Consider the following 12,406-nt stretch of genomic DNA (forward strand, 5'->3'; position numbering starts at 1 on the left):
CACCCCGACTTTCTCTCCCATACCCATGTCTCCATACCCACCGGAGAATGATAAAATTTTTTCGTTCCGATTTTTAAACGGATTATCTGGAAATAGGAAATCTCCTACTTCGTTTACAACTTATAAAAATATTAAAAATTATTATACATTTAAATAAATAAGTCATATATATTCATCTATCTTTAAATTAAAGTACTACAAAAATTATATATTATATACAGAATAATACATATATATGCATGTGTCTGTGTTGTTAGAATGCTTATATATGTATGTTTTCGGGGGCGGGACGGGGAGAGTTAGTACTCCCCATTCCTACCCTTTCATTCCCATTCCCGTCGTCCTCGATAGAAGGGAAGTTAGATTCTCCATTAAAATTTACATTATAATGAGACAAGTATTTAGCTAATTGATTACTTTTACAAGTTAAAATTAAGATAGCGGATCCAAATTAAAGTAAGAACCTTAATTTGGTAAAGTAAATGTTACATTATAGGGTTAATGAATCAGTAAGAAGGATAAAAAGCAGTCACCCTAGTAACCTAGTTAAAGCCATCATCAGTTTATAAGGGACCAGCTATATATAAACATTTTCTTCAACTGTTATCCTATATATACCGATTTCAAATCATCAGCTAAATCCAACCTTAAACCTCAATCATCTAGTTCGTTCTGTGCAAACCCAAAGACAGAGAAAAACTACAAGAAAGACAACAAAACAATTTCTTTAGTGCAAACCCAAAAAACAGGTTGAAAGTTTTGTGGTTTAAGTTTGCTTTAATTTCTAATTCCATATCCATCTAACTTATTTTTTGACTGCACCACAGTTAGTACTCCATAGGGAAAATGGTGCCTAGTAATTAAAAATCTAAGCCCACTTTTAATCCAAATAACATATAAATTAAATGGTCTAAACATTCTGCTGGAAGCTAGCCTTGACCCTTAATCAAATCATCAAAGTAAAATAGTATATGGCAGAAAACAGTAAAACAGAAAGACCAAGAATAGACAGTCTAACAGATTATATTGTTTTATTGTGCAGTAAATGTAATCTGCCAAGAACCAAGAATGAAGTGTAGTGTACAAGTATATGCCAATCAAGAAGCACAACCACCCTGTATGTATGTATGTATCTTATATGCAGCACTGCACTGCAGCAGAATTTAAAGACTAATAGGAAAAAACAGCAGCAAGCTTGGAGGTCGATTTCTGCAGAAAGGAAGACGACAAAAACAGGAGTTTCGGGCCGAATGAAAACTAGGACAACACCAGCACAGTCTTGTCCGGATCGAATGACAACTAGGACAACAGGAGCACAGTCTTGTGCTGATCTTCTTAGTCTTAACCCACAAAGTTTCGGGCCGGCTAGGTAGGATCCTGGGTTCTAGTCCTGTCTCAACCGGGCTCGATTTGGTTCAGCAGTTCGGTCCCCTTCTGTCCCAGACAATCCCAGACAGGAGCCCAGTTTTGTGAAGATAGAATCACACCCAGCAAAACAGGAGCCCATCCATTCTAAGATACAATCCCTAGTAGGCCACCAGCAGGTGAGTAATGTGAAGACACAATCCCAAGTAGGACAACAGCAGCAGATGTTTTCGATCGACTCATAACAGGTGTGGAGTCTTGTTTGGATAGACTCACAAGTAGGACAACAGGAGGCCAGTGTTGTTTGGATAGAACCACGACTAGGACAACAGGCGCAGAGTGTTGCTTGGATAGCATACCAATTATGACAAAAGCAGCACAGTATTTTGCAGATAGAATCACAGCTAGGACAACAGCAACAGAGTCTTGTTTGGATAGTCTCACAACTAGGACAACAGCAGCAGAGTCTTGTTTGGATAGTCTCACAACTAGGACAACAGCCGCAGAGACTTGTTTGGATAGTCTCACAACTAGGACAACAGCAGCACAGGCTTGGGTGGATATAATCGCAACAAAGAAGGATAGAATCATAACAATTATCAAGGCATGTGGGGACCGTGATAGTCGTACCGAACAAAGTTATGGTCGGTACTGTTGCGCTAACTAGCGCAGTCTGATCCACTACGTTAAAACTGGATTCCACTGTGTCAAAACTGGGTTCCATTAAGAAAACAATGTATTCCGGAAGTTCATCCTCATTCAGGCGAGGCCTCTGATTCTGAAATGAAATGAAACGGATAAACAAAATCAATATAACTGCCCTGGAAATGAAAGAGTAAATGAATTGAAGTCTGCATTTAATTTGCATACCTTAATTACAGCTTGTGCAATGGTTTTAAAATCCTTGCCCTGGAAAGGAGTCTTGCTTGTGAGCAGCTCCCACAAAACAATAGCGAAACTATATGCATCCACCTTATGATTGTATCTCGTCGTTATACTTGTGATTTCATGCTGCTCCCTACTATACACCTGATATATATATATATATATATGATGATGCAGGCAGACAAATACATCTTAATATGGATTTGATTGGATGGATGGTTAATAAATTAAAGTTGCAATACTAGCTACCTCAGGAGCAATCCAGCGAGAGTTTCCTTGCAGACCCTCCCTACACAGCCCAAAGTCCCCAAGCTTCACACTCTTCTTAGCCTTACCCCACAAAGTTTCGGGTCGGCTAGCTATGAAACTGGATTCTATTCTGTCCCAACCAGGATCAATTCTGTTCAGCAATTCTTCTAGTAATTCTGAGATATGCGAAAACTCTGGTCGTTGTAGTGGATCATTTGACCAGCAGGATTCCAGTAAGTGATGAATGTCATCTGGAATATGCTCCTCATCCAAGCTAGGCCTCTCATTCTGAAATGAAATGGATAGAAATTAAAAAAATAAAAACCAATAAACTGCTACTGGCCGGAAATGAATTGAAGTCTGCATTTAATTTGCATACATACATTAATTACAGCTTGTGCAATCGCATTATTATCCTTGCCCTGGAAAGGAGTCTTGTTTGTGAGCAGCTCCCACAAAACAATAGCGAAACTATATACATCCACCTTATGATTGTATCTCGTCGTTAATCTTGTGATTCCATGCTGCTCCCTACTATACACCTGATATATATGATGATGCAGGCAGACACATACATACATCTTAATATGGATTTGATTGGATGGATGGATGGTTAATAAATTAAAGTTGCAATACTACCTCAGGAGCCATCCAGCGAAAACTTCCAACATCAGCAGAAAAATCACCTTCCAGACCCTCCCTACACAGCCCAAAGTCCCCAAGCTTCACACTCTTCTTGCTTTCTGATAGAAAAATATTATCTGCAATCCAAGAAGAGATCAAGAAAATTAATTAGCTTGATGACTAATAAGCAGAATAGCTAGCAGAAAATTACTTACTGGGGTTCAAGTCGCGATGAATGATGCCATTTTCATGCAAATATGCCATTGCGCGAGAGATTTCTAATGCCATAACTAAAGCTTCCTTGCGGTCTAGGGTGGATGGTCTGATGTTCCATAAGTGTTTTTGAAGTGAACCTCCTTTCATGATTTCTGTAACTAATGTCATTGCTGGTTCCAGGCTGAACCCAATAAACTGCTCAACCATGAAACAACACATTTCATCGATCATATCTCCAGAAAAGATAGACAATGAATATATTACAAAAAAAAAATAATAATAAAGAATAACTACCTTCACAATGTTGTCATTCTTGGCCGCAGCAAGCAACCTGACTTCCCTCAGAAATTTCTCTTTTCGAGAAGGACTTACATTTGTGCCTTTTTCTTTCTGTATTACTTTTATGGCAACAGGTTTGTCCATATATCTGTCACACATAACACTTAATCTCAACTCTAAGTAACTAATCAGCAATCTATAAATTTAAGCTCACTACTTCTATTGATAAACAGAGGCAAAATCGTGTTATTTTTCTCTACTTTCTGAACATCATTTACAACACAACAGATCGAGAACAGACTTAATCTATAAATTTAAGCTCATTACCATCTCTTCACCTACTTCTATTGATAAACAGAGGCAAAATCGTGTTATTTCTCTCTACTTTCTGAACATCATTTACAACACAACAGATCGAGAACAGACTTAATTCACTTTACACGGATAAATCCGAGCTAGCTAGATTTTCAATAGAAACCAGAATTCAGAACGCTCAAATTAAAGGTCAAAAACAAATTTACCATTAACGCAAAGAATTGAAGAATAATGAACTGAATTTAATCTCGAACAGATCAGATAGTGGCCACATTTATCATTTTGTCAACCAAATTTCGAATATATAAACAATAAACATAGAATCAGAAACGGCACTCCAAGAATCAAAGAGGAGACTTACGTTCCAGCGTAAACGGTGGTGTTCACACTGTAGCTGATTACATATTCATAACGGAGCTTGCTTTCATCGATCAGAAGTCTGGACTCATCACTCGCAGTCGCAGTTTGAGTGTATAGACTTGTAAGCCGACTACGTCCATTCCCCATTCCTTCTAACGAGCAGGTTTACCAGAGAGAGAGAGAGAAGGAGAGGGAGAGAGAGAGGGAGGGAGGGAAAATCTGTTATAAAGAGGTCTGGGAGCGGGATGAGCTTAGGCTGATAGAAATAACTGAATCGTTGAAATGAGAGGGAAAATCTGTTATATAACTGAATAGTTGAAATCTTGCTCACAAAGGCTTCCGAGTTGGAATGCTCTATCCCTAACCTGCCTTATGTGAGTTGGGTAACAAATAATGTACACTCAACATAAATATTAAGTGCATCTAACATTATTAATAATTACACCAAACGTTATCATTAAGTGTATAAATCCGAAAGACGTTATCATTAGGTGCACTAATGTTTAAAAGTTAAATTACTTATACTTTTAAATGGTTTTACTTGCACACTTGCGCACTAGTTGCTTGTACTTTTAATGCATGTTACTTGTATCAAAGTTCGAGTTATTTATAAAAATATCACCGTCTCTTTTATAAAAAAATTACATTTGTTCCATTAAATCTGGACACGTAAACGGTTGCAATTGATTCTCATCAGTTCTTTCATGGGCATTCGTTTTCACTTGAGCGCGCCCATATATATATATATATATATATATATATATATATATATATATATATATATATATATATATATATATATATATATATATATATATATATATATATATATAAGATTTTCAATTTTGTTATTTGATTATTAAAAATTACACTAATTTAGTATTTTGATTTGGGATTGATTAAGGACGGGGATGGGAATGAGAAAGGGTCCTCGCCCCGTTGTCATGCCATCCCTTCTTATATCACAAACCTTTCCCAGACCACAGTGTCTTTTCAACACAACCGGAGTAGCGGTGATTGAAACGAGAGACACATGCTTGCAAAAAGACGATCAATTACAGATTACGTTTCAATTTCTAATAAATTGTGTCATGCAAATTTTTACAAGATTTATTTTTCGAATAATAATCAACTACACTATATATAATACTGACAAACTTAAAATAAGTCTTTTAAAAGAATATTAAATGTTCATTTTTTCAAAAAAAAAATGTTCGTTTTCACAATACAGGGTCATTTTATTAATACCGCATGTCCATCAATAAACCACTAAAGATTTAAAATATATTAATATATGTATCATTCAAAATTTAAAATGAGATATTTTTTATAATATATTTTGTAACATTGATTTTATTTATAAAAAATTATAATGATACTTTTTAATGAATATACAATATTATAATAAAGAATTATTATCAATAATGTAATGCGGATCATGATCCATTATATAATTTATTAAAAAAAACGATACACTAGAAACATCACAATTTCATTAACCTATGGTGTTAAAAGTGTTAAATATAAATTCTAAATTCAATCATGGAAAAATCTAATTTGAAAGCTAAGTTTTGAGTGCACTGTCTAAACATTCTGCTGGAAGCCGTGAACAGTAAAATGGAATATGCCAGAAAACAGTAAAACAGAAAGACCAAGAATAGACAGGCTAACAGATTATATTGTTTTATTGTGCAGTAATAGTCTGCAAAGAACAGAACCATTCATATGAACTGTACAATTATATGCCAAGAACCAAGAATGAAGTGTAGTGTACAACCACCCTGTTTCTTACATCTTAAAGACAAATAGGAAAAACAGATCAATTTCTGCGGGAAAACAGTCTTGCGCTGATCTTCTTAGCCTTACCCATCAAAGTTTCCGGTGGGCTAGCTACGCTACTGGTGGGATCTATTCTGTTCCAACCGGGATCAGTTCTGTTAAGAAATTGTTCTAGTGATTCTGAGATTTCCGAAAACTCTGGTCGTCGTTGTGGATCATTTGCCCAGCAGGATTGCAGTAAGATATGAAGGCCTCTTGGAATATGTGGATCATCCAAGCTAGGCCTCTCATTCTGAAATGAAATGAAATGGATAAAAAAAAAAAAAAATCAATAAACTGCTACTGGCCGGAAATGAATTGAAGTCTGCATTTAATTTGCATGCATACATACATTAATTACAGCTTGTACAATCGCCTTACTATGCTTGCCCTGGAAAGGAGTCTTGTTTGTGAGCAGCTCCCAGAAAACAATAGCAAAACTATATACATCCACCTTATGATTGTATCTCGCCCTTAATATTCCGACTCCATACGGCGCACTATTATACACCTGATATATATGATGATCCAGGCAGACACATACATAAATTAATATGGATTTGATTGGATGGAAGTTAATAAATTAAAGTTGCAATACTAGATACCTCAGGAGCCATCCAGCGATAGCTTCCAACATCAGTAGAATAATCACCATCCAAACCCTCCTTACACCGCGCAAAGTCCCCAAGCTTCACACTCTTCTTGCTTTCTGATAGAAAAATATTATCTGCAATCCAAGAATATAATTAGCTTGATGACTAATAAGCAGAATAGCTAGCAGCAGAAAATTACTTACAGGGATTCAAGTTGCGATGAATGATGCCTTTTTCATGCAAATATGCCATTGCGCGAGAGATTTCTAATGCCATAACTAAAGCTTCCTTGCGTTCTATGGTGGCTGGTCTGATGTTCCATAAGTGCCATTGAAGTGAACCTCCTTTCATGAGTTCTGTAACTAATGTCATGGCTGGTCTCATGCTGAACCCAATAATCTGCTCAAACAACACATTTCATCAATCATATCTCCAGACAATGAATATATTACAAAAACAAAAGAATAACTACCTTCACAATGTTGTCATGCTTGGCCGCAGAAAGAGCCCTGACCTCCCTCACAAATTTCCTTCTTCGATGACTACACACATTTGTCCCTCTTTCTTTCTGTATTACTTTTATGGCAACAGCTTCGTCCATATATCTGTCACACATAACACTTAATCTCAACTCTAATCGCCAATCTATTAATAAACAAAGGCAAAATCCCAGCTAGATTTTCTGGACATCATTTACAACACAACAGATCGAGAACAGACTAAATTCACTGAACACGGAAAAATCCGAGCTAGATTTTCAATAGAAACCAGAATAATTCAGATCGCTGAAATTAAAGCTCAAGAACTAACAAATTTACCATTAACGCCGCAAAGAATTGAAGAATAATATATGAATTGAATTTAATTTCGAACAGATAGATAGTGGCCACATTTATCATTTCCTCAACCAAAATTTGAATCTATAAACTACAATAAACTTAGAATCAGAAATGGCGCTGCGCTCCATGAATCAAAGAGGAGACTTACTTTCCATTGTAAACGGTGGTGTTGTTATTCCGACTGATTATACCTTCTTTACGGAGCTTAGTTTCATCTTTGATGTGCAGACTTCTAAGCCGACTAAGTTTATTTCCCATTCCTTCTAACTGAATAACTGAATAGTTGAAATGAGAGGGAAAATCTGTTATATTTATGGATGTGTTTGGATGGGTATCGGGGAGATATGGCCATATTTGGAGGTTAGAGAATGTGTAAAAAAATTATGTTTCTTTACAAATAGTATTTTAACATGTGCGTCACATGGAATGAATTTGTTATGAATTTTTAAAAATATTTGGATCGAGATACAATTATATCAATTATAACAACGAATATTATATAGTGTAATTGATGAAATGGGTTGGATCGATTATATTTTCTGATATTGTCATGGCTTAAATTCGAACAAATAATTGTCCAATTACCCATCCGATGCACGGATGAATTTTTTTTATTATAATAAAATTAAAAATGGAATTTAAACTCATACTTTATTTCCACATTATTCTTTTCACATGAAATTACAATTCATTTCCCACCTAATTCCTTTCCTCCAACCAAACGCCCCGTTAGTGTTATAGAATTTTTAAAGTAATATTTTATATGTATTTTTGTATAAAATGTGGAGTATAAAACTTGTTATGATCAAATTAAACGCTTACTTTTATTTATTTATTTTTCTTTTTTTGCAACAAAAAAAAAAAAAAACGTTTACTTTAACTCATATCAAATGGAGAACATTACATAGGGTACATACACACCACTCCATACAATCTGACAAAGAAACTGGCTCCCTTACAAGCTAGGATATGAGCAGTATGGTTCACATATCCTCTAACAAACCTAATGATATTATATGATTAAAACATTTCGTCATTTTTGTAATATCATGTAAAAGTAAAGAAAAGGAAGACTCTCCCACATTTGCACATAGACCTTGAACAACTTGTAAACAGTCGATCTCCACATAAATCTTGTTATCTCCTCTTCCTTTAACCCAACCCAATGCTTCTCTAATTGTCATGGCTTCCGCCTACTTAGGATCACTGTTGTAAAAATCGGCCTAGTATAGGCGCTAGGCGCCCCTAGGTCGTTCCGCTTTCACTATTAGGCGCACAAAAATCGGCCGGGCGTCTAGGCGCCGAAATCGGCCTAGTCGGCCAACTCAGCTGAGTCGGTCGATTTCGTCCGATGTCGTCTGGTCCCGCCGTCCGTAGACTAATTTAATACTTTGAATCTTTGGATGATTGAAGTATTTGAGTATTTCATATTTAAGTATTTTTATTTTTTAATATTATTTTGATGTTATGACTTTTGAATTATCATTATTTCATTTATTTGGATGTGTTATTTGATTGAATGTTGAAAACAGCCTCATTTAAATTGTCAAACTACAAGTCTCTCACTATTTTTTTAGCGTCCGCCTAGATTTCGCCAGGCGCCACCTAGTCCGTCTAGGCGTTAGGCGCTGTCCGGATACCTGACTAGCGCCTACTGCAATCATGCTTAGGATTATATGCCCCTGCCCAAGGAATAGTGGGCTGCTATACAGTACATTAAGAAATGCAGAATTTATATTAAGATCAAGTTTGTTACTTTGATCAACTTATTTCTTAGTGATCAACTTATTTCTTACTTTGATCTCCTCATCAATGATGTTAGAGTACTAGCTAGAGAGTGTTAAACTTAGCTTCACTTTTGTTAAACAGTCAGTGAATAGGGTTGTCCACGTCCTTGCTAGGGAAGCTCTATTCAAGTCAGATTGTGTGAATTGCTTTTCAATTCCTTTTCTTTCTATTTCTCATGTACTGACCTTGATTTAGTTTAATATATCTTCGTCGTGTTTATAGACTTTTATAATAGATATAATGAGTTAGTACTCCATATTATTAAAAGGGGAAATGGTGTCTTAGTAATTAAATCTAGACTTTTATAATAGATAATGAGTTAGTACTCCAAATTAACCCAAATAACATATAAATCAAATGGTCTAAACATTCTGCTGGGAAGCCTTGACCCTTAATCAAATCATCAAAGTAAAATAGTATATGGCAGAAAACAGTAAAACAAAAAGACCAAGAATAGACAGTCTAACAGATTATATTGTTTTATTGTGCAGTAATAGTCTGCAAAGAACAGAACCATTCATTTGAACTGTACAATTATATGCCAATCTAGAAACAGCAGCGAGCTTGGAGGTCAATTTTTGCGGAGAAAGTTGCGGATTGAACGAAAACTAGGACAACAGGAGCTCAGAAACTTGGGGATTGAACGAAAACTAGGACAACAGCAGCACAGTCTTGTCCGGATCCAATGAAAACTAGGACAACAGCAGCAGAGTCTTATGCGGATCCAATGACAACAGGAGCACACTCTTTTGCTGATCTTACCCCACAAATTTTCGGGCTGGCTAGCTGGGATACTGTCCCAACCGGGCTCAATTTGGTTCAGCAATTCTTCTAGTAATTTTGAGATTTTCGAAAACTCTGGTCGTTGTTGTGGATCATTTGACCAGCAGGATTCCAGTAAGGTTTGAATGCCTAATGGAATAACCTCCTGTTCCAGGATAGGCCTCTCATTCTGAAATGAAATGGAAATAATCAATATAACTGCTACTGGCCGGAAATGCATTGAAATCTGCATTTAATTTGCATACATACATTCATTACAGCTGTTTCAATCATTTTGTTATCCATGTCCTCGAAAGGAGTCTTGTTTGTGAACATCTCCCACACAACAAAAGCGAAACTATATACATCCACCTTATGATTGTATCTCGTCGTTAAGCTTGTGATTCCATGCAGCTCCCTACTATACACCTGATATATATGATGATGCAGGCAGACACATACATACACCTTAATAAAAAAAAATACCTATATGGATTTGATTGGATGAATGGTTAATAAATTAAAGTTGCTACCTCAGGAGCCATCCAGCGATAGCTTCCGACATCAGTAGAAAAATCACCTTCCAGACCCTCCCGACACAGCCCAAAGTCCCCAACCTTCACACTCTTCTTGCTTTCTGATAGAAAAATATTATCTGCAATCCAAGAAGAGATCAAGAAAATTATATAATTAGCAGAATAGCTAGCAGCAAAGTTAGGCCTGCAGAAAATTACTTACTGGGATTCAAGTTGCGATGAATGATGCCATTTTCATGCAAATATGCCATTGCGCGAGAGATTTCTAATGCCATAACTAAAGCATCCTTGCGGTCCATAGTTGCTGGTTTGATGTGCCATAAGTGCCTTTGAAGTGAACCTCCTGTCATCATTTCTGTAACTAATCTCATGGCTGGTTCCACGCTGTACGCAATAAACTGCTCAACCATGAAACAACACATTTCATCGATCATATCCCCAGAAAAGATATATTGCAAAAAAAAAAAAAAAAAAGAATAACTACCTTCAGAATGTTGTCATGCTTGGCCGCAGCAAGCAACTTGACCTCCCTCAGAAATCTCTCTTTTTGAGGACTCTCATCTGTGCCTTTTTCTGTCTCTATTACTTTTATGGCAACAGATTTGTCCATATATCTGTCACACATAAAACTTAATCTCAACTCTATGTAACTAATTAATCAGCAATCTATAAATTTAAGCTCACTACTTCTATTGATAAACAGAGGCAAAATCGTGTTATTTCTCTCTACTTTCTGAACATCATTTACAGCACAACAGATCGAGAACAGACTTCACTCTACTTCTATTGATAAAGAAGTCATTTCAGAGAACAGACTTAATTCAGAACGCTCAATCAAATTACAGCACAAGGAAGTTCAAGAACAAATTTACCATAAGAATTGAAGAATAATGAATTGAATTGAATTTCGAACAGATAGTGGCCACATTTATCATTTCCTCCACCAAATTTTGAATATATAAACAATAAACATAGAATCAGAAATGGCACTCCAAGAATCAAAGAGGAGACTTACGTTCCGAAGTAAACTGTGGTGCTCACACCCTGACTGATTTGGACTCCATAATAGAGCTCGGTTTCATCGATCAGAAATTTGGACTCATCATCATCATCATCATCATCACTCTCATTTTGAGTGTATAGACCTTTAAGCCAACTAAGTTCATTCCCCATTCCTTCTTACGAGCAGGTTTACCAGAGAGAGAGAGAGAGAGAGAGAGAGAGAGAGAGAGAGGGAGGGAGGGAAAATCTGTTATAAAGAGGTCTAGAAGCGGGATGAGTTTAGGCTGATAGAAATAACTGAATCGTTGAAATGAGAGGGAAAATCTGTTATATAATCATTTAATATATGGGATAAAGTTGTTCTTATACTCAATTAATATTATTTCACTAGATTAGTCTCATTTTGTAAGATGCAAATAATAATATACAATAAAATTTTTATAACTAAAATAATAGTTTGTAAAACTATTACTTTTAGTATTCTATATATAGAATTTTTAAAGTAATATTTTGTATATATTTTTTGTATAAATGTGGAGTATAAAATTTATTAAAATCAAACGCTTACTACTATGCTACCTGTAAATGAAATAAAATGTGTTTAGTTTACTTTTGAAACTTAAGGTATATTCAATGTTGATGTAAATTAGCAAACATACCGTGCACCATAAGGTCCATTATTTATGTTCATGAGTGGAAGCACGTCAGCAGGACGTGTACAAGGCAATCGCTCCCATGCCCACAACTGTAACAAAGTTAGGCAACCCCAACAACG

The 12,406-nt window shown here is 35.9% G+C and overlaps 2 protein-coding genes across 2 annotated transcripts; both read right to left on the reverse strand.

Annotated features, from left to right (window-relative positions):
- Positions 1 to 1,007: 1,007 nt before the first annotated feature.
- LOC109177566 (serine/threonine-protein kinase Nek1-like) lies at positions 1,008 to 8,727 on the reverse strand. Its single transcript, XM_019326953.1, has 9 exons — positions 8,640 to 8,727; positions 7,692 to 7,818; positions 7,177 to 7,309; positions 3,339 to 3,534; positions 3,139 to 3,260; positions 2,883 to 3,041; positions 2,500 to 2,787; positions 2,236 to 2,394; positions 1,008 to 2,143 (listed from the first exon to the last, which is right to left on the reverse strand). The coding sequence occupies exons 1-9, from the start codon at positions 8,725 to 8,727 to the stop codon at positions 1,385 to 1,387; spliced, it is 2,031 nt and encodes a 676-aa protein (XP_019182498.1). The 3' UTR covers positions 1,008 to 1,384.
- A 942-nt stretch (positions 8,728 to 9,669) lies between these two features.
- LOC109177567 (serine/threonine-protein kinase HT1-like) lies at positions 9,670 to 11,802 on the reverse strand. Its single transcript, XM_019326954.1, has 6 exons — positions 11,645 to 11,802; positions 11,114 to 11,243; positions 10,832 to 11,027; positions 10,627 to 10,748; positions 10,364 to 10,522; positions 9,670 to 10,283 (listed from the first exon to the last, which is right to left on the reverse strand). The coding sequence occupies exons 1-6, from the start codon at positions 11,800 to 11,802 to the stop codon at positions 9,903 to 9,905; spliced, it is 1,146 nt and encodes a 381-aa protein (XP_019182499.1). The 3' UTR covers positions 9,670 to 9,902.
- Positions 11,803 to 12,406: the final 604 nt, after the last annotated feature.

Source organism: Ipomoea nil, unplaced genomic scaffold (assembly GCF_001879475.1).
Source record: "Ipomoea nil cultivar Tokyo-kokei standard unplaced genomic scaffold, Asagao_1.1 scaffold0805, whole genome shotgun sequence".
Taxonomy (NCBI): Eukaryota; Viridiplantae; Streptophyta; class Magnoliopsida; order Solanales; family Convolvulaceae; genus Ipomoea; species Ipomoea nil.

Bases quoted from the DNA above. Each gene is read 5' to 3' on its own strand.
- LOC109177566 (XM_019326953.1), bottom strand. From the start codon at position 8,727: ATGACAATTAGAGAAGCATTGGGTTGGGTTAAAGGAAGAGGAGATAAC. The intron at 7,310-7,691 runs GTAAGTCTCCTC...TATGTGTGACAG, and splicing joins ACCACCGTTTACAATGGAAA to ATATATGGACGAAGCTGTTG. The intron at 3,042-3,138 runs GTAGTATTGCAA...CATATATATCAG, and splicing joins TTCGCTGGATGGCTCCTGAG to GTGTATAGTAGGGAGCAGCA.
- LOC109177567 (XM_019326954.1), bottom strand. From the start codon at position 11,802: ATGGGGAATGAACTTAGTTGGCTTAAAGGTCTATACACTCAAAATGAG. The intron at 11,028-11,113 runs GTAGTTATTCTT...ATGGTTGAGCAG, and splicing joins AGCATGACAACATTCTGAAG to TTTATTGCGTACAGCGTGGA. The intron at 10,749-10,831 runs GTAAGTAATTTT...CTTGGATTGCAG, and splicing joins TCATCGCAACTTGAATCCCA to ATAATATTTTTCTATCAGAA.